A 22067-nucleotide genomic window follows, 5' to 3' on the forward strand; every position below is an offset into this window, starting at 1 on the left:
TTTAACAAACATGCTGTATTTTACGAATGCATTGGTGTATTGTTATGAAACTTGGTGTCTTCAACACCAGGCCCTGAATGTGCTCAACATGTTTTGTGATAGCGTGGTCAAAAATTGTAATGAAATTTAAAAAACACGCCAATATTTTTTTTATTATTAATTTAACCTATTGTCATGAAACTAGAAAAACTACTACAAGGCAAGTTTATTTATATAGCACATTTCATACACAATGGTAATTCAAAGTGCTTTACATAGAAAGGAAGTAAAATAATCATATAAAAAAAGAATCACAACAATAAAACAATGAATTTATAAACTTTTAAAATGATTTAAAAATTGATTTAAAATGAATTTAAAACAGTTAAAAATAGAAAATGATTATATATAAAATACAGTGCAATCAGATCGGACGTCACACAGTGCTCATTCAATAAATGCACAGCTAAAGAGATTTGTTTTGAGTCTGGATTTAAATTATGGCTAATGTTTTAGCACATCTGATCTCTTCTGGAAGCTGATCCCAACTGCGGGCGGCAAAATAGCTAAAAGCAGAATCCCCTTGTTTTGTGTGAACCCTTGGTATTTCTAACTGACTCGATCCTAATGATCTGAGTGGTCTGTTAGGTTTATATTCAGTGAGCATATCTGCTATGTATTTAGGTCCTAGGCTGTTGAGTGATTTATAAACGAGTAAAATTACTTTAAATTCAATCCTAAATATAACTAGAAGCCTGTGTAAGGACCTGAGGACTGGTGTGATATGCTCAGATTTTCTGGTTCTAGTCAGAATTCTGGCAGCAGCGTTCTGGATGAGCTGCAGCTGTCTAATGGTCTTCTTGGGAAGGCCAGTGAGGAGACAATAGTCCACCCTGCTTGTTATAAAGGCATGTTTCTCCAAGTCTTGACTGGAAACAAAACATCTAATTCTTGCAATATTTTTGAGATGATAGTATGCTGATTTAGTTACTGCTTTGACATGACTACTGAAACTAAGGTCTGTCTCCAGAATTACACTAAGATTCTTGACTTCATTTTTAGTTGTTTGATACCTAGAGTCAAGATATGCATTCACCTTGAGAACTTCATCTTTGTTTTCAAATGCAATGTTACATAAGGGATCGCTTGTTTCTCCGTCCTGTTCACGTGTGTTTTTGTTCGGGAGGTTTTGTACTCGTTCAGACAGAATCAGAATTAAAGCGAATATCATTTATTATCATAATGAGAATGATGTTAATGTTGTTAGCTTGTCAAAACATACTTTATAAATGAAGCTTCGGACATCACAGATCACGTGGTTATGGTAAAACGAATCAAGCTCCGGTACAGTGCTTCACTGTGAGGTGTGTCTTTTTTTTTTTTAAACAAGCTTCGAAGCTTCAGTGTCTAATGTCACATCTCTGCTTTCCTTAGTTATTTGCCTTTGGCCTTTACTTTTACTAGTTCCTCTAGTTTTTTCCTAGCTATAGTTTTCTTTGTTTTCTCTCTCTTTATTTTGTTTTCTATTTTAAATATTTATGTATTTTCTATTATAAAGAGTTTCCTTTTCATGTTTTACTTTGTATGTTTTTGTAACTAGGGCCAATGTTTCAATAAACCTGATTGACCTGCAAGTCATTTAAGGCCGTTGTGTTTTTACTGGTTAAACAGCACTGACATGACCTCTAGTGGATGATATGTGAATTATTCTTCATTGATGGGACATCCAACTTCTTTTCCCTCCTGAAAAGTGATTATTTTCTTTGGCCAAAATCAACAGATCTGGATCCCATTTTCATATTCAGTCTGTTTCAGATATCATGCAGACAGTGAAGAGAAAATGGAAATGTTACTGTCCATTAAAACTGAGAGATTTGTGAGTTATGGTAATAAATTGGTTTGATAGAGACCGAATACCCCAGATAGAGGTGTAATGACTTTGATTACTTAATTTTAGGGAATTAATTATTATTAATTCATTCAGGTTTTGAGAGTAATCGAATCTGAAAATTCGAGGTCCACCTGATTAAAACTAAATTCAAATTTGATAGTTTACACTTTAAATCAACGGTCGTCCAGCGAGCCGTTATTCTCTGTGCGATGTTACGGCGTGGGAGCGCTTTGTCGCGCTCACCAAGTTGAAAGCCAAAGGTCTTGAGAGAGAGAGAGAGCGAGCGAGCAAGCCCGAGAGAGCTTTGTATTCCTTTTAAACAGGCTAATTAAAGTTGCACCGATTACATGAAACACATCAAACATCATCAGACATAAACATATTATTTGTGAATATATTGCTCCGATATTTTCAATGATTTTCACTGATTGTCTTATGAATTGTCTGTGTACATTCTGTTTCTTTGTCTGTGACAAAAGAACGTAAGGGTTTCAGGAAGCAGATGTTCAAAAAGTCATGTGGCGTCTTGGAGTCATGTGCTGGGGTGATTAGCAAACCTCACGATGGCTGATAGGGGCATAGCAGTGTCCGTTTATGTACTAGAAATCCCTACAGAGGTAATTAACATAATAATAAATAATAATATGTTTTATTTATATAGTGCCTTTCAAAAACCCAAGGATGCTTTCCATAAGGTAAATAACATATAGTATACAACATATGAGCAGCCAAACAGCAGACAGAGGTGAAATAATATGCAATAAACAAGATAAGCTACAAAACAAGCATAGTACAGAAAATTAAGGCATGCAATCAATTAAGAAACATTGTAAATAAGTGAGTTTTGAGAGCAGATTTAAAGGTCTGGGGTGAAGAAATAACACAGAGATCTTGTGGTAGTTTATTTCAGAGCGTGGCAGCGGAAATGCAGAAAGCCCTACCACCCACACTAGACAGGTGAACTGAATACGATAGGTGACAGGGAGCCAATGTAATTGCTGTAAAACCGGTGTGATGTGGGCAGATTTTTTGGTAAATGTAAGAGCACGAGCAGCTGAATTTTGAATTAGCTGTAAGCGATTAAGGACTTTGTTGGGTAGGCCATAAAACAAGGAGTTACAGTAATCCAGATGCAACATAATAAAGGCATTAACAGCAGTTTCAGCATGTTTGAAATTTAAGGATGGTCGTATAGGCCAATATTATACAATATTATGAAGGTGAAAAAAACAGTATTTGACAAGCTGATTGAAATGGGATTCAAAACGTAGACCAGAATCAAGCATTATACCAATATTGTGTATAGTGGAAGAGGGATGGACTATAACTCCATCAATGTTAATGGAGTAGTCATGTTGGGAGGAGACAAGGGATTTAGGGCTAACTAACATAAATTTAGTTTTTTTCAGTATTTAACATTAAGACATTTTGGGCCATCCATACTTTAAGATCATGTAAGCAAGATGTAAAAGAAGAAGGGGGAAACAGAATTGGCTGTACGGTAAAATATATCTGTGTATCATCAGCATAACTGGAAATTTAGACCATGGTGCTGGATGATCTGACCCAGAGGAAGCATGTAGATTAAGAATAGAAGTGGACCAAGGACAGATCCTTGAGGGACTCTACGAGAAAAAGTGACAGAATGAGATTTTGAATTATCAATGCTAAGGAACTGTTGCCTGTCAGATATGAACCTAGCCACTGTAAGACAGTATCAGTAATACCGATCTCCGTCAAACGAGATACAGTACCAGTACAGAATAGAAAACAGTATCAAAAGCTGCACTCAGGTCTAAAAGAACCAGAAGGCTGAGGGCACGTGAATCAGAAGCAAGGAGGAGGTCGTTCACTACTCTTAGAAGGGCAGTTTCTGTATTATGGAGAGGGCAAAATCCGGACTGAAATGATTCACACAGATTATTTTTGTCCAAGTGGGCCTGTAATTGTTTGGCGACCACCTTTTCTAGAACCTTAGATAAAAAAGGAAGGTTAGAAATTGGTCTGAATTTACTTAGAACAGTGTTGTCAAGGCCATGTTTTTTAAGTACAGGGGTGATCATAGCTGTTTTCAATCCAAGCGGTACATAACCAGTCGATAGGGCACAATTTATCATGTGGGTGATAGGTATCATGAGAGAAGGGAGAAAGTTTTTGAGTATGTGTGTTGGAATAGGATCTAGCTGACAGGTAGAGGAGTTAGAGTTCATAATCAGCTGTTCAACCACAGATGTATTAGTTAGTGAGAAGTTTGAGAGTGGATAAAGTATCTGAGAAGTAGCAGTTTCTGGAAGAACAACAGAAGAAAAGGATTGATAGAAATGTTTTTATTTTGTGTGTAAAAAATGTCAGAAAATCATCACAAAAGTCAGAAGAACCATTAAGAAAAGGCGATGGTGGTTTAACAAGTTTGTTGATCTCAGAGAATAGGGTCTTGGGCTTGCACTTTGCTCTGTTAATAATGGTGGACAGGTAACTAGTGCAATCAGTGTTAAGTGATTTTTTAAACTGTGATATGAATTATGAGTGGAGGGTCGCATGAACGAGAAGACGAGTCTTCTTATAGAGCCGTTCAAGACGCCTACCCTTAGCTTTCATTAGTCTGAGCTCCGGAGTAAACCAAGGGGAAGAATGAGCTGAGGGGACAGTTCTGGACATTAATGGGGCCAAAGCCTCCAGGACATCAGATGTAACATGATTATATAATGATACTATCGCACCAGGACATGAGAGATTAACAGAGAGAGGCAAAAGAGGAAGCAGCTATAGCAGTAGAGAAATTGTCAGTGTTTATGTTCTTCAGGTTTTGGTAAGATATTTTAGATTTGGTTTTAGGTTTAGCAAGGGGGAGACAGAAACTAAAGTCAGTGAGTTTATGGTCAGATATGCCAACTTCAAGACTCTGGACACATACATTATTAATGCCAACCAAACAGCTTAGGTCAAGTGTATGAGAATGAGTGTGTCTAGTGTTACGACACGAGCTACCTCTGATATAACGAACCAAAATATATTACTACTACAGGCGTCCAGGGGTTTTTATTTTTGTTTATCGGTTGTAACAACAAACAACTTTCCCTACACAATGCAAAATAATGTGGGAGGCAGTCCTAACCAAGATGCAGGGATGCAAGGGTGTGTGTGTGTCAGCTAACATCCACCCAGAGAGAGGTCACTAACCTGCATTTTGCCCCAACCTCATTCTGGCCAGGCGATGCAGCATAGATGCCCCACGTTCTCAGTCCAGCCCAAGCGTGGATACGGTTTTCATTCAAGTTTTTTTTTTTTTTAATGTTAGAACACGGTGATAATCATAGTCCCAAAAACAAAAAGAAATCATTGACTAACACAAGGAGGGTACATGATTTGAGGCGGGAGTTTTTTTTTTTTTACGTGTCCACACACCGGCAGCGTTTTCCTTTTTGAGTCTAAGACCCCACCTCTTACACACGCCAATCTCATCATTCACAGGTGAGTGACATCATCTGGGCTCTTACTTTTCGTGTTAGTCAGTACTATCCCTGCGTAAATACCTAACATTCCTCAAACAAAAATAAACAAAAAAAAACAAGAAAAACTTTCCTCTTTATTTATTTTTTTAAAACCTTTACATACACAAATTGTAATAATCGCCAGGCCTCATGTCCTTAGACATTCGATCTAAATACTCCATACCAGGAAATTAGATCCCTATCATCCTAATCCCTTGAATCTTTAAAACTGTACAGGCATCCTAGAAAAGGTATCTGCCAGAACATTATCTTTACCAGCCACATGCTGTATAACTAAGCTGTATGGCTGCAAAAAGAGACTCCAACGAAACACATGCTGATTTGATATCTGAAATTTAGCAAGAAAAATCAAGGGGTTGTGATCGGTATATACCAACAAATCTCCCAGGGCACTAGATACATAAACTTCAAAATGACGAACAGCCAAAACCAGAGCCAAAGCTTCTTTCTCAAAGGTGGAATACGCTCTCTGATGTTTATATTCAGCTTCCTGGAAAAATAGGCAACAGGTCTATCAATGCCAGACTCGTCGGATTGAAGCAAAACAGCTCCCACTCCCACTTCACAGGCATCAACAGCCATCTTAAATGGTTTTTCAAAATCTGGCACAACGAGAACAGGTGGACATGCCAGCACAACCTTAATCTGGTCATACACCTTGGTACAGTCATCAGACCACACATAGCGTACCCCCTTCTTCAACAATCTTGTTAAAGGTTCCGCTATTCTGGCGAAATTTGGCACAAACATCTGTAGCGAATCAGCTCATTCATGGGGAAATATGAATAATTAATCATAACTAGTTATCGCAAACCAAAACAAACACGCGTAATGGCGGACACTCACTAAAAACACGATGGCGTTTTTATTTTTATTTTTGTTTATCGGTTGTAACACCAAATAACTTTCCCTACATAATGCGAAATAACGTGGGAGGCAGTCCTAACCAAGATGCAGGGATGCAAGGGTGTGTGTGTGTCAGCTAACAGCCACCCAGAGAGAGGTCACTCACCTGCATTTTGCCCCAACCTCATTCTGGCCCGGCGACGCAGCATAGATGCCCCGCATTCTCAGTCCAGCCCAAGCAAGGATACGGTTTTCGTTGAAGTTTTCTTTTTTTTATCCTTTTTATGTTAAAACACGGTGATAATCATAGTCCCAAAAACAAAAAGAAATCACTGACTAACACATGAAGGGTACATGATTTGAGACGAGAGCTTTTTTTTGTTGTTTTATTTACGTCCACACATGGGCAACGTTTTCCTTTTTGAGTCTAAGACCCCGTCTCTTACACATGCCAATCTCATCATTCACAGGTGAGTTACATCATCTGGGCTCTTACTTTTCCTGTTAGTCAGTACTATCCCTGCTTAAATACCTAACACTAGGAAAATCAATGTGCTGTGAAAAATCAAAATAATCCAATATAGCCATAAAGTCCTTAGCAGAAGCACAATCAGAATCCACATGAATGTTGAAATCACCAAGCATGATAATATTATGTTGAGCACAGGCAATAGTGAGCAACTCGGTGAAATCAGAGAGAAAGTTTGCATTGTGTTTAGGAGGTCTGTAGATGATCAGTATCAAGAGTGGTGTAGGACCAGAAATTCTGAATGACAGATATTCAAAGCAAACAACAACATGAAAATCAATGTTGTCAGTCTTATAGTTGTTCTTAATTACAGCTGCTAGGCCACCGTCTCTGCCAATGAGACGTGATTTAGACAGATGGCAGTATCCAGGAGGAGTCAACAGATTAAGTTCCATAAAGTCATTAGGTAATTGCAAGGTTTCAGTGAGCAGTAGTATGTCCAACTTTCTTTCAGCGATAATGTCATTCAGCAGTGTACCCTTATTGGCCAGGGAACGAGTGTTAAGCAGAGCAAACTTAAAACACAGCAACATGATTCATTGATATTAATGCGTCACTGTTCAACACATAGGACCTCTTTAAGATTCAAAAACAGAAATGAAGACAGTTATTATATTATTGATGAAGAAACTAGAAAGGTATAGCCTAAGGAACATTTCCCATTTTGTTTAAAGAGGTTTTATCCCAGTAAGGATTCAAGTAAATTACCTCAGTTTTCAAAACATGATCATAGATGAAACAATTACTTTCTCGAAGTGACCATCTCATGCACACTTGACTTGTCTGACTGTAGGATATGAAAAAGAAACTAAAAAGTGTCTATACCGACTAACAAATGAAAAATAGTAACAATTTACGGAAATATATTGTACAACTACATACTCAACAACACACTATTAATTGTATAGCAAAAGTGCCCTGTACAAAAAAAAACAAAAAAAAAACACTTTGTCAATCATATTTTGCATATTTTGTAAATTAATCAGCCTTTTAGAAAAAATAAATAAAAACATGTAAAAACCTAGATCTCTTCTCCAGATTAGTTTTATTGTTTTGTTTTGTTGCATGGCAGCTGTTTTGTGCGAGTTCCTGAAGTTTGGCTTCATGGGAAGATCATTTCAGGTCTTACAAATGTAAGTTCAGTGCCGTAAAACATATATATTTTTACTGTATTTTTACATACAGTAAATGCTACAATACATTTTCTTTTTACAGTGTACTTACAAAACATGTACATTTAACAGTAATTCACCATAAAATTACATGAAAAGTTTTTCACCAAACATAGTAAGGGTACTTACTGTTAACCAATTAACATGTTTTTTTTCTGTTGCATTTTTACAATTGTTTACTGTTAAAATTACATAATTATTTTTACAGCGTATCACAAGTACTTAGGTTTACATTTCTACTTATTATTTCAAATAATTTATTAGTATTACACATGAGATTAATATGAACATATGCTGCAATATGTTTAAAATCTTGCAACAGCCTACTTTGAATTCACATGATTTTCCTAATGAAAAAGTACTGTATAAGTCAGTTCACAATTAAATCATTAAGGATAATGCAATTAAATTAGTAAATCTGCAAACATGGGGGGGGGGGGGAAGAAATCTACTGAGATACTTTCATGTAAGATAATGTTTCAAACAGTAAACATCGACAGACCTTCATTCCAGTCTTTTGCCATTTCCATACAGAATCTCCTTGCAAACCCGCATTGGTTGTAATGATCCATTGCGACAATACATGTGCTCATTTGAAATGTTTTTGCTCTACTAATGTTATTTACAAGAGTTATTTTAGTTATGCTTGGGGTCTTTTAGTCACTTTATTATCTCTGGGTACATTTTCTTGTAAATAAATACAGACCAGCACCAGCTGCTACTGCTAGCAGAGCTGCACCTCCTGTTGCTCCTATTGCTGCTGCCGTTCCTGCAGTTAATGCAACTGCTCCTGCTTTAGCAGCTATTGCTCCTACTGTAGCTCCTCCTAATACGCCTGCTCCTCCTCCAACTGCTGCTCCAGTACAATATTTTTTATGTCTAATCGTATTCTGAGTCTCCTTATAGTCCTGCTCAGTGTATCTTTTGTATCCGTCAGTTTCCCTCAGCTTGTTTATCTCTTTCAGAAGTTCAGTGACTTGAGATCTATCTTTATCTTTGTTATTAAAAACATGAAAACCTCCTGAACACTGATGAACTACTAACCTCAGTGATTCACATTTATTCAGATATCTGTCTATTGACACATGTAACTGATCTCCATGAGTAAAAAGCACTGTTGTGTGTAGTAAGGCCTTTGCTCCAAAATGATTCTTGATCCACTGCGCAACTTTACAGTCGACTTCTGTGAATGTCTGACCCAGTTTGATCACCAGCAGAAACGTTTATGTAATATCTTCTCTATGTCAGTTTGAACATCTGTAATCATCTTCGATGTATCAGAGATTCCTGCAGTGTCGAACACAGTGATTGTTTGTCCATGCACCACTGTTTGTTTTGATTCAAAGGTTTTGGTCACAGATGCAGCAGAAAAATCTTCTTCAAATGGTGTTCTATCACCTCCTATGATGGTGTTTCCTGATGCACTCTTTCCTGCTCCAGTACTGCCCAGCAGTATCATATTAACTTCTGATGGGGTAAATAAGACAGATGGATGGATGGATGAATGGATGGATGACAGCATGAAATATTCAGTACTTACGTTGAGGTTGCTCCACACTGCTGCTCTGCATCTTGCCTGTGGTTTCAATTAAAAAGATTTGTTTTCAAAAGTACAGAGAAAGATCTTCTAATTAACTCATATCAAAATAAATGGGTCCATAAATGTGGTTAAGTACACATGAACAGTTCATATAAGTGCATGGGCTGACATACATTCAAAAAGCCCAAATGGATACGTTGGCTGGCCTTTTCAAACTGGTCACACTAGCAAAGCAACATTCTCTCAACAAACGGACAGGCATGAGATGCCTCTAACATTCTGATTGTCTAATCAAAGACAAACTACATCTGCGGTATTGATAGACACCTGTGTGAGCTCAATGGCAACTGAAATCACACATGGCAATGAAATAAATTATGTAATAAAACAGCGTTTGAAAACTATTGTCAACACTATATGGCTAATTATGAGTAAATTATTACTGCCATTCCTTCCTATAAACGTTTCCCTGACATCAAGGACTAGATCTGATCTCTGACCAGGAATTCCATACTTACTCATTTAGTTGAAAAATGTTGACAGTTCACCTGAACCTGAACAAAAAAATAGTGTTAGTATGTTGATAATAAGATTTAATCAGAGAATGAGGAAAAGAAAAGTTAATAAAAAAGCACCTTAATTTATCAGTGTAGCTCTTTATGTTAAACCTTGTCACAGTTTCACCTTTCTTTAAACAACAAAGCATTGCGTTTTATACATATATTTTCTTTTGATTTAGTCGAGTTGGTTTTGCATCAAACACAATGTGATTTTCGGCAATCGAGATCTGACAGCAACAGCACATTTTTCCGCTTGGGCGAGCGCTTCGAACGGGGAAGTCGTGGCCTAATGGTTAGAGAGTCGGACTCATAACCCAAAGGTTGTGGGTTCGAGTCTCGTACCGGCAGGGATTGTAGGTGGGGGGAGTGAATGGCCACATGTCACGTCACACTTTTTTTCACGGACAGCTTACCTCACACATTAAATCAGCCACAGGCCAGCAAATCACTGAGAACGTGCTACAATCCTGACAAGTCATATTAGCAACAGAGCGGAGGCGAGAAAGCTGCAGAGAATCCGCTCGCCCGGAAGCAACCGCAACTGGAAGATTTAAAGAAAATTACAGCCGTTTTGGCAAATAAATAATTTTACGTACTTATTCCTAACTCTTTAAGCTTTAAGTTACATTTCAAATGACAAGGGTTCAACTTATAATCATGTTTATATGAATTACCCCGTGAACTTATTCTCTCAAATGGTCTGGGTATGCGGAGCATTCGCAGCTTATTTGGACGGAACGCCAAAATAATTACTGAATATTATACAAAATATTACTATTTAAAACCTTGATTAGATGATTCAGGTGTGTTTAATTAAGGCCGGAACTAAACTCTCCAGGACTGTGGATTGAGCGTGACACCACTGAAATGCAGCATGCCCAAACGTGCTTGAGCAGGCAAGAACTCCACAAAACCATCTACACCCATATGTCATTAGACAATAGTTTGTATGCCTTTGATCTTGTTTGTTTACACAAAACCGTTGTCAACTAAAAACAGAAAACTTCTTACATATTTTGCATTTTGGGGGCCTGAAAACGCAAACTTTCAAAGTGCACGTTTTTGGGAACGATACCGCTATCGTCTCTGTGTAAACTATGAAAAGCTAATTTGTGAATATGGTGACATATTATGTGTTCAATCTATCCACCTTATTTTTCAATGCAGAAGTAAGCTGTTTTCTGTGAATGTGTTAGACTTTTGGTTCATTAGACACTGTAGCGAAATAATGAAAAGAATAAGAACATGCAGTAAACGGTGAAACTGTTTGCACTACAAACCCGTGTGTTCATAATTTGGATAATACATACAAATAATGTGTTAAGACACACCAGTTTGCAATATCAAGCAGCAAAACAAGCTGTTTTGTACCGATAAAAATAGCTGGAAGTGGATGACACCAGAAGTCAGACCCATAAAATTTACAAATGGCCACGCATGCTCTCACAGGAAACATAAGGTGGATAGGTAGCTACAGTCAAGCAGTGTTTCTTTACAAAGTGACATGCATGATACAGCATTTTTAGTCATTGTCCGTGTATCCATGTAAACAGGGATTGTTTTGACAACGCTGACAACTGTAGGTTGTGGGAAACTATTCAAGAATAGTTTTCAGTACGCCGTTGTCGTTTGAACGTACCCTTTGTTACAGTCATTCCTGTCAGAGGAGCAATGTTTTTCTCTCAGGATCTTGAGAGATCTCTCAGGAGTGACTCTAGAGGAATACTGAACTGAGAAACTAGACTGACTACATTTCTCACTGTCACCCAGAGGATACCAACTGAACGGTTAAAAACACAAAATTTGTTTGATTCTTTTTATTGTAAGCTACCTTTGACTGTTACTTGTGATATTAATTTAATTACATTTAATTAAATTTAATTACAGTCAGATTTAATAATAATTAAAATAAATAATATAATTATAATCATCATCACCATCATGAGTATGGTAAAACTGCATGTGTTGATCAGCACACGATACAGGACACAATCAAACTACAATGATGAATGCAGTTTTTGATCATATTTATCATTGACATTTCAATTTTTCAAATAAGAATATCATATTTTGATTATCTAACCAAAAAAAAAAATCAATAATAAAAATCAATAAGGCTTTTGTGTCTATAACTTTATTTCAAAATTAGCCAGGCTAAATCATTTTTAATGAATAAAATAATTTGGCATGCATTCATCTGAAAAGCTTTCAAATTGACAGTTAACTGGTGAGCATGCACTTGTTATACATATAATTCAGTACAAGCACACTTGAACACATTATTTACTCTTCAGAAGGAAGCATTTTAAAACTTACTTGATATGGTTGGATGATTGTGTAAATTGTCTTCTGAACGTGTTGTGTAGCTCAGTGGAGAAGAGAGGATGTGTATCAGTCTAAAAAGTAGAAACACATTTACCCCTCCTACTCACCTGATATGGATACTGAAATGAACAAGCATGCCCACATATGCAAATACCTCACATTAGAGTCAAAAATGTGTGCTCCGTGGTTTTCCATTTACTACTTAAAATTGAAATATGTAAAATTTGTGTTATGACTTTAATATCTTCCCGCTTTCTACTATATATACAAAATGTCAACTTTTCTAGCATTTTATTTTTCTAGCATATAAATAGCATATATAGCTTTATAATTTCTAGCATTGAAACTTTGCATTTAATATGTTAATTCATTGACATTTTTTTTTTATAGTTTGACTATGTAGCCAAGTACATAACCAAATAATCTCTTACACTGATCATGTTCCTCTTAAAATACAATGCCATAGTTTTTAATAATAGGGGACTCATAGCATACATGTTAGATACCAGTCACCTAAACTTTAAAGTCCTTGTAAAGGCAATTCAGAGAATTGTTTCTAAACATTATAAATGTTCAACCCGGTATCACGCCAAAGCGTTCCACTCGTCTCGCGAAATAGTCGATCGTTCCGTATTTATGAATGAAATTATGTAATTCGAAATGTTCCAATGGTGGGAAAGGGATCATGTAAAAAGTCCACACATTTACCACGTTTTTACCATAGTACCTGTCACTCGACCATGTCATGTGTAACGTTAGTCAATACACAGTAACCACAACATATACCATGCTTCTCCCACCGTAACTGTAGTTTTACTGTGGTATTTGTAGTTAAAGCACAATAACCACAACACTTACTATGGGTTTACCTCAGTAATCGTAGTTTTACTGTGGTATTTGTAGTTAAAGCACAATAACCACAACACTTACTATTGGTTTACCTGTAATCGTAGTTATACTGTGGTATTTGTAGTTAAAGCACAATAACCACAACACTTACTATGGGTTTACCTCAGTAACCATAGTTTTACTGTGGTATTTGTAGTTAAAGCACAGTAACAACAACACTCACCATTATTTTACCATAGTAACTGTGTTTTTACTGTATAGTATTTGTACAGCACATAACCACAACACTTGCAATAATATATAATAACTATTTGTGAAGTGATTTGAATTCAATATTTGTTTCTGTCTTGCAGTTTCCTCAGATCACATACTCCACAATAAACTGTAATCTAGCAGCTCTTTTAAGAAGCCATCTCTCTCTCTCTCTCTCTCAGCTTTTCCGTTCCTATTTTTCCAAACTGTAATCCATAATTCATTTACACATCATTTTGTTCTCTTTCTCTTTCTGTGGTTCATCATGGCATATTTTTAAAACTTAAAACGTTATAACTGATTTGCTTTAATGGACATATTCTTATGTTATGTGTTAATAATAACTTTCCTTGAAGTACTTGCTCTCAAATGTTTTGGTCACAGATCATTTTCAACATGTATATTGTAACAACTTTGTAGGTCGGGAAGAAGGAGGCGGGAACCGGCGGATGTTTAAATAAACTTTAATAATAAAATAAACACAAAATAGCGCGACAGCCCCTCACGGACGACTGCCGCGCACAAACGAAACCAAAACACAAAATAAAATCCAGGCCTGGTCCTCTCTCGTCTTTCCCTGTCGTCACTCCTCCTTTATATCCTTCCGGAGCTCCTCCGTGAGACTCGAGACCGGTGAGTGGTGCAGGTGTCGCTCGTTATCCATTAACTCAACCGGCCTCGCTCCGTTCCCACGGCTCTCGACCCCGCCCCCCTCGTCACAAAGCACAGCCATGCTCGATGGCACCGCGGACTCACCACATTGGCGAGGGATCTCCGGCAGCATGTCCCTCCTTCTTCCCGGGTTTCGGCACCAATGTAACAAACTCGTAGTCACGGGAAGAAGGAGGCGGGAACCGGCGGACGTTTAAATAAACTTTAATAATAAAATAAACACAAAAAAAAGCGACAGCCCCTCACCGACCACTGCATCCTTCCGGAGCTCCTCCGTGAGACTCGAGACCGGTGAGTGGTGCAGGTGTCGCTCATTATCCATTAACTCCACCGGCCTCGCTCCGTTCCCACGGCTCTCGACCCCGCCCCCCTCGTCACATATATGTTTCTCTTTGTTCCAGTTGAAAAGGAAGACCTGTCAAACTACAAAATGTGTGATTCATAATGTTTTATTTAAATATTTATTTATTTATTTCAATATGTCAATAAAGATTAGGGATGGGTACCGAGAACCGGTATTTTTTTGGACCGGTACATAATTGGGTCAATACCGGAGTACCAGTAAGCTTTAGGACAAACAATACTGTTATCGATACTTGTGTTGTTTTATCTCCGTATACTTCAATGTTAACGAGGAATTAGAAGCTGCTGCTTGCCATTTCCCTTCACTGAATGATGTGGCCGATGTTTGCTAGGTAGGTAGGTAGGTAGGTAGGTAGGTAGATAGATAGATAGATAGATAGATAGATAGATAGATAGATAGATAGATATTTACTTTGAAGAGGTTGATCCATGCTTTTTCTCCGCATCTTCTCTGTCAGTGGACTTAATTGTATCTCTCTTGATTAAGAGGAAAAATGTATTAGTAAATATATTAGTAAGGAAAAATCCTATTTTCCAGTCAAATAGTTAATTGAATGTTGTCATCTTAATTTTCTATATAAAAATAAGTTAGTAAAAATAAGACATTAATTTACAGAATATTTTGTGCAACAGTAGAATTAAACATTTGAGGTTTCTAATCATCTTTGGAATAACAAACAGTCAGTTTCACTATTACAGGAGCTGTGTGAATTAAAAAATAAAATCATCGAATACTGAATTTAAAGTCAACACAATTACTAACTCTGTAATCCCAAATTAAAACCATAGAAATATTCCACTAACAGCAAGATAATCACCATTATTTCTCTATTTTATTGTATGCAGTATTTTCTCATATGACCAAATTATTGGCTGTGCTATGTACTAAAGTTATGCAACATGATATTTGTCTCCATATCTTTTCTAAACACCTGTTAGTTATATACAGTAAGATAGAAAACATTGCAACTGATCAGGTTCTTTTATACTCACTCTTTGTAATTTATTTCAACAATTTAGTTCATCCAGTTCATAAACATTTGTACACAAGGTCATACAGTATAATTGCAACACAATAAATAAATAAATAAATACATAATTGACAAAAAATAGCATTTACTTGCAGATGGTTTTCAAGTTGTCCGTCCAACAGCCTCTGAAGATAATAATAAAGAAACTAAAGAGCCTGTCCTGCAGTCATTACAAATGCAAAAAAGGAAAACCCAAACAGCAGATACACACCCACTGGTCTTAGGCTTCCAATAAACACAAGTTTGCCATTTACATTTATCTACATATCCAAATTAAAATTTTCTTTTCAACCAGAATTTGTTTCTGCTGTATGCAGCGTACTTTAATGTGATCTGCTTGATACACATAAAATATTAGCATTATTATCGTTGTGCTGCTGCTCATGTAGCGTTTTCATAAAATCATATAAAAGTGAAATGAAATAATTACAGAACGTTTGCTTCTCGTTTGCTCGTAGATGTTTTACAGTACAATGTGAAACTATGTGGTCAATGATGCGATTTAAACTGAGAAAGATCTCAAATATGTGACAAAGAAATGTTTGCTATTTCACTATTGAGCTGGAAATCTGAGGGTAAACACATGGCATCACTCTTTAGTGCAGCAATGAAAGAAATTAAAGCTGATCTGTGACTACAGGTGAAAGTCCTCAATGGAAGTCAAAAGCACAGGCTTTTCATGCAAAAACTACCCTACTGTATAAGCATTAGCAAATACACACACCCTGCTGCTTCTGAAGTGATGTTCTTTGTAAATCTAGGCTGTTCTTAACTCTAACCTATGTTTGGTTTCATTATTGACAATAAAGGAACTTATTTTAGTCTCAGACCAGTTTAGCAAGTTGTTGCTATATTGTTTCATTTTTATTATTAATTTTCATATTGTTATTTTTGAAGTAAATGAGAATAAATACTTTATTATTGTTGATTACAAATATAAGAAATAGATTAAATGTAATAAACACATTTTGATTCAATTGTATGGAAATGTAAATACAATTTAATTCCCGTAGCATGCCAGAGAGCACGAATTTCCATTTTAATAGACATAAAAAATGCAGTTCCTCTATAAAATACTGTAGATTATGTTGCCGTCTCCGAGAGGAATGGCTCAATATAGTCTAGGAAAATTTTCAATCAAAAAAAAAAAAAAAGGGAAATACATCAAAGTCCACTGTTACCTGAGCAATTGATGTCAAGTATTTATCATATCTGAAATAAATTGTTTAATTATGTAATTGGCATGATACATTCTTACCTGACAAATAACATGTTATATTTGAGTTATTCTGATCTCCTCTGAAATCATTATAGTAGATCATGTGGAGGCTGATGTTTCCTCAAATCTGAGTCCAGGATAGAGCAGACTAAAGGCTCATGACTTCATCAGAGATCTTTTGATTTCTGTCTATCACCGGCAAGTTGTAATGAAGTGACATAAACCACTTTTTGTTCTAAGCAAGCAGAAGGTGGCCAGCTGAAAGGTTTAAATGAACCTTGCGACCTTTGATTAAGATTAGACTTCGAATATGTGATCATAGGATCCATGATCTCTGGGATGTCCAAAATAATCAAATATCTAAATTAATTCATGATAGATTTTTTCTATTAGTTCTTAATTAGATCTAAATGTAACCATCACTTGAAATTGCAGTCAGATTAAACATGGAGCTAGAATCAAACTGAAACTAAATCCAAACAGATTAGGTAAACTTTGAGGAAACACAAATCAAAGACCTACACACATTGGGCCTCATTTATCAATCTAACGTAGAAACGAGCGCAGATCCGTGCGCACAAATCAACTTACGACAGAGTTCACGTGTGATTCATGAAACATTCGTATGCCGCCAATCTCATCGCACGAATGATCGAACGTTGATAAATGTGGCGGCAGAAAACAATCGTCATTTGAATATCCCGCCCCTAAAAACACCCCGGTTTAGAAGCCACGCCCCTAGAGTTTACGACTCGGAGAAACGAAACCCGGCCAAACAGAGGAAGTAATCTCATCAAAGAGAAATTGATCTTACTCCAAAAATACCCGTTAACTTTGTAATTGCAAACTATTAGCCTACATTAATTTAGGTAATTTATATGTATATTAAAATACTCGTAAATATAAACAGCCTATTTAGTTCCCCTCACTCTACAACAAATATTTTAAATTTAACGGTATTCAGAACAGAACAAGAATGAAACATAAGTAGTTATAAAATTATATACAAAATAAATATACAATAATACAATATTATATATAAAATAAAACACAAATTAAATTATATATTCAACTATAAAATAAATCTAATTAGGCTTTAGTGGCATTCATTATAAACAGCATACAAATGTCAAGCAAAACTGAAACAGCATTGGGCTAATGAGCCAGTCTCATACGACAATAATCCAAATGTTTCCATTTTTGCCATATTAGTAACATGTGTTTGCATAACTATTATTCATTATGTAGCCTAAACATGGCTTTATACTTCACTCAAGTTCTAATATCCGTGTAAAATTGATTTTACAGCGGACCTTTTTCAAATAAACTGTGTAACTTTTATGTTTGGTTGACTGCATTTTAGTTTTATGATGAATGGCTGAAATGTCAGGCAACGGTAGAACTAATGCTGTTTGTGTGTGCGTGAGGCGCCTGTGCTATCAGATGGATTTAATCAAATAAAGACATAATTCAATTCAAGTTTATTTGTATATTGTTTTTCCCGATACAAATCGTTGAAAAGCAACTTTACAGAAAATTATGTTTCTACAATATTTAGTAGTAGCTTATCAGTGGTGACTGTCAGTTAATATACATATGGCAGAAATGTATGGAAAAATCAATTAAAGATGTAATCAAACAGACGATGAAAATACATAAAGAAAATAAATAAAATGCATTAAGAGTGTCACAAAAACGAGCGTAGCCTATACTTGTTGCACAGTGTTTTTTTCTTTGTTAATCTGTTAGTTATATTATAGCCTATTATATATTTTGTGTGATCCTATTTATTTTATTCCTTCACATGTGATCACACGTTTTCCACATGTGATCCCATGGGTTTCACATGTTAATTATAGGTTTCACATCTGATCACATGTTTTCCACATGTGATCCCATGGGTTTCACATGTTAATTATGGGTTTCACATGTGATCACACCATTTCCACATGTGATCCCATGGGTTTCACATTTATATGAGTGTCACATGTGATCATATGGGTTTCACATGGGAATATACATGTGTTTCACATGTGATCCCATGGGTTTCACATAGGATTTTACATGGGATTCATACAAAAATTTTCCAAAAACACACATTTCCCATGTGCATTTCACATGTGTTTTTAACATGTTCTTATGTTTCACATGCGATTTAAACATGTGTCACATGTGGCTTTAACATGTGTCACATGTGATTTTCACATGTCTTCACACATGGAATTTCACATGTGCAGAATCACACGTGTGTGGCCACATGTGGCCACATGTGACCACATGTGTTTTTTGCACATGTGAAATTCATGTGATTTTTCTGTAAGGGCGGTCAGGAAAAAAAAATGAACAAAATGCTGTCATTCTAGAATTCTCCACCATATTAACTATGCTGCGTGCAAGTTCAGGTAACTCAAAAACTTGCGTACACGAGCTGAGACCAGACGTGAGATTTCATCGTAGCCACCGCTCACGTCCATATTGATCAATTCCAAGTTTTGCGTTGAAACGACCATATGCCCAATTTTCTGTCATACGTTTGTTTCGTAAATGAGGCCCATTATGTCAGTAGACAATGATTGGTCTAGAAATAAAGTAATAAGATGAGCAAATAAATCATATAGTGTACACACATGTACGACTATACTTTTCTTCTACATTAATGTGTCAACAGTTAATAAATCTTTATATATCTTCTCTGGTAACAGTACAATTACTTAAAAAAAAGTCAACTAGATCTTGATCTTAATTTAACACTGAAATATGAAAAACACTTGACTTGACTTGACCCAACTACAATCTGGTGTAAAACCACTTCATTTGGCCATTATTGGTGAGAAAGTAAACTATACATAAAACATGGTCAGTATGAATCTACACCTGTGCATATTGTCTCAGTTAATATTAACCAGAGTATATATATATTGAAATGCAACATTATAATCAGAAGAAACAACAACATAATAAACTGCCAATAATATGATAATATCCTATACCACTAATTAGTTGTTTCGTAACATTTCCAGGTCTACACTGTCCTCTAGTGGTCAGGAGCATTTCTGTTAGGAATTATTATTATTTTATTTAGCATTTTACTTGTAAATTTGATCGATTCAATCCAGAATACATTTTTCAGGACATTTTTTTAAAAATGTGTCACATATCTGTTGTTTCTCACTAGTGCTATTTTGCTTATAATCTAAGAAATTGTGTTTGTAGGCATATTTTACTAGAATTATTAACACAGATTGCACAGCTAGTTTGGACACATCAAGGCAGAACAGCCTGTGTTTATTAATTTTTAAGTATTATTATTATCATCACTGCAGCTGTTGTAGGTTTTGAACAAGTTTTCCTCATAGATCTGGATGAAATCTTTGTCAGGGCTGCACAAAGCTCAGCTGCACGTCTCCACGAATGTCTAGAACATCAATCTCCTCCAGATTAGTGTAGCGATGGCTGTAAGTGTGAGTTTGTTCACCATTGACAAACACCTCGTAACCCTGATGACTGCAGAAGATGGTGACCTGAAACACATTAAAATCATTCAGTACTGCACACTTTACAGATTTTCCCCCAATTGTACTGTACAGTCATATCCACACTGTCCACTTATATCAATGGTACTTTCAGGGATCATAAAGTCAAATGTTTGCTTACTTGCAGCGGTTGTCCTATTTTAATCGGCATTAGCTCATAAATTTCCTCATCGCCCCATGTCCCATCCTCATAGCTGTTGCACACAACCACATTCTCATCAAAACGAGGACTGTAGTAAAACGCAATTCCAGTTTTGTGCCGTAGAAAAATCTCCATTCTGGGGAAAGAAGAGGAATGTTTTTCTGATCAGCTGGAAGCTGTCATGATTCAAAGAGATTATTTCAAACAGAAGGTGTTATTTTAGTTGTCAAACCCATCAGGATTGATGACTCCTTCAATGATGATGACTTTTCCAGACCGTAATCCACCATCAATGATGCTTTTGTAGGGGACTTTCTGATTGTGGGTCAAAGTAATTAACAACATTTATAATATACTGCAACCTTCTAGTCTTTCTTTGTTGAATTAATCAGTTCATTGTAAATACTGATTTTGACAATACTGAAAGTTAAATGCGTTGATGAGTGTTTTATTTATTTTTTTTTTGATAACATTCATTAAAAAAGTTCTGTATAAAACAGAAATATTTATCAAAGCACATAAGAAAGCCTTATAAAATTAAAATCAATTTTTTATTTTTTTTTTTTAACAGGGTGTCCAAACCTGTTCTTGGAGATCAGAGTTAAGCTCCAACCCTAATTAAACACACCTGAAGCAGCTAATCAATGTCTTCAGAATCACTAGAACAGTAGTTCCCTTATCTAACGCACTCAGTTCACTTGCGTTCCAGTTCATTTATTTACGTCGGTTAAGGCTAGAAGGGATACAGCTGCGGCTTCTGGGCATGCGCACATCAATATAGCGTAATTTTTGTAACACTGTACAACAATAATTATTATTATTGTAAAGGGTAGGTTTAGGGTTGGGGTAGGTGTAGACATTAATAAAACACAATCTAATAGGTAGAAAATTAATTTCATTGTTAGTTTCCGGTCGGAGCTGTATCCCTTCTAGCCAATTTACGTCCTTCACTCGCTAACTTCCCTCCGTCTCGTTTACTCAGATGTACGTCATTGATTACGTTGCACGAGTGCCCACTAGTGGCCGAACCCTTGCAATGGGCTGAATCGGAACATCCCCCTTGTCCAAATACTCGCACTTGCGGTTTTTGCACTTGACCACTTGACTACTTGTTTGACCTATTTTCTGTATTTGGCCCAAGTGTTCAAGTGAGCATGAAGACCACAAGTGTGTGTAGCACTTTTCATTACCTGATGGGACACACTTATAAGCCGCATTCCAGTCCGTTTTTTTATGCCCTTCACTCGAAAACTTCCCTCCGTCTCGTTTACTCGGATGTACGTCATTGATTATGTTGCATAAGTGCACACTACTGGAGAAACCCTTGGAATGGGCTGAATTGGAATGTCCTAAGCCCTTGATCACTTATGGCGCTTTTCCACTGCATGGTACGGCACGGTACGGCTCGGTACGGTTCACTTTTGGGGGGTTTTCCACTGGGTACAGTACCTGGTACTTTTTTTAGTACCACCTCGGTTTGTTGAGGAAGTACAGAATCTGCTATGGAGTGGTTTATTGTTTACATTTTTCCCCGAACGAATTTGTTTGGTGCTGCATTCTATATGTATATGTATATGTATATGTATATGTATATCTATGCTTGGGCTGTTATGAAAGTAAAAAAATAAAATATATATATATATATATATATT

General features: G+C 36.3%; 1 protein-coding gene and 1 pseudogene across 1 annotated transcript in view; both read right to left on the reverse strand.

Annotated features, from left to right (window-relative positions):
• Positions 1-8595: 8595 nt before the first annotated feature.
• Positions 8596-9465, reverse strand: LOC107752404 (GTPase IMAP family member 8-like; annotated as a pseudogene).
• A 10529-nt stretch (positions 9466-19994) lies between these two features.
• The window catches only part of LOC107752403 (galectin-9-like), a 12510-nt gene continuing 10437 nt past the window's right edge, over positions 19995-22067 (reverse strand). The window contains exons 7-9 of the mRNA XM_016568363.1: positions 20648-20730; positions 20395-20551; positions 19995-20261 (exon numbers count right to left, since the gene is read on the reverse strand). Coding sequence (XP_016423849.1) covers positions 20115-20261; positions 20395-20551; positions 20648-20730 — 387 coding nt within the window. The 3' untranslated portion in view covers positions 19995-20114. The remainder of the gene's footprint in view (positions 20262-20394; positions 20552-20647; positions 20731-22067) is intronic.

Source organism: Sinocyclocheilus rhinocerous, unplaced genomic scaffold (genome assembly GCF_001515625.1).
Source record: "Sinocyclocheilus rhinocerous isolate Xijiao unplaced genomic scaffold, SAMN03320098_v1.1 scaffold1372, whole genome shotgun sequence".
NCBI classification, from domain to species: Eukaryota; Metazoa; Chordata; class Actinopteri; order Cypriniformes; family Cyprinidae; genus Sinocyclocheilus; species Sinocyclocheilus rhinocerous.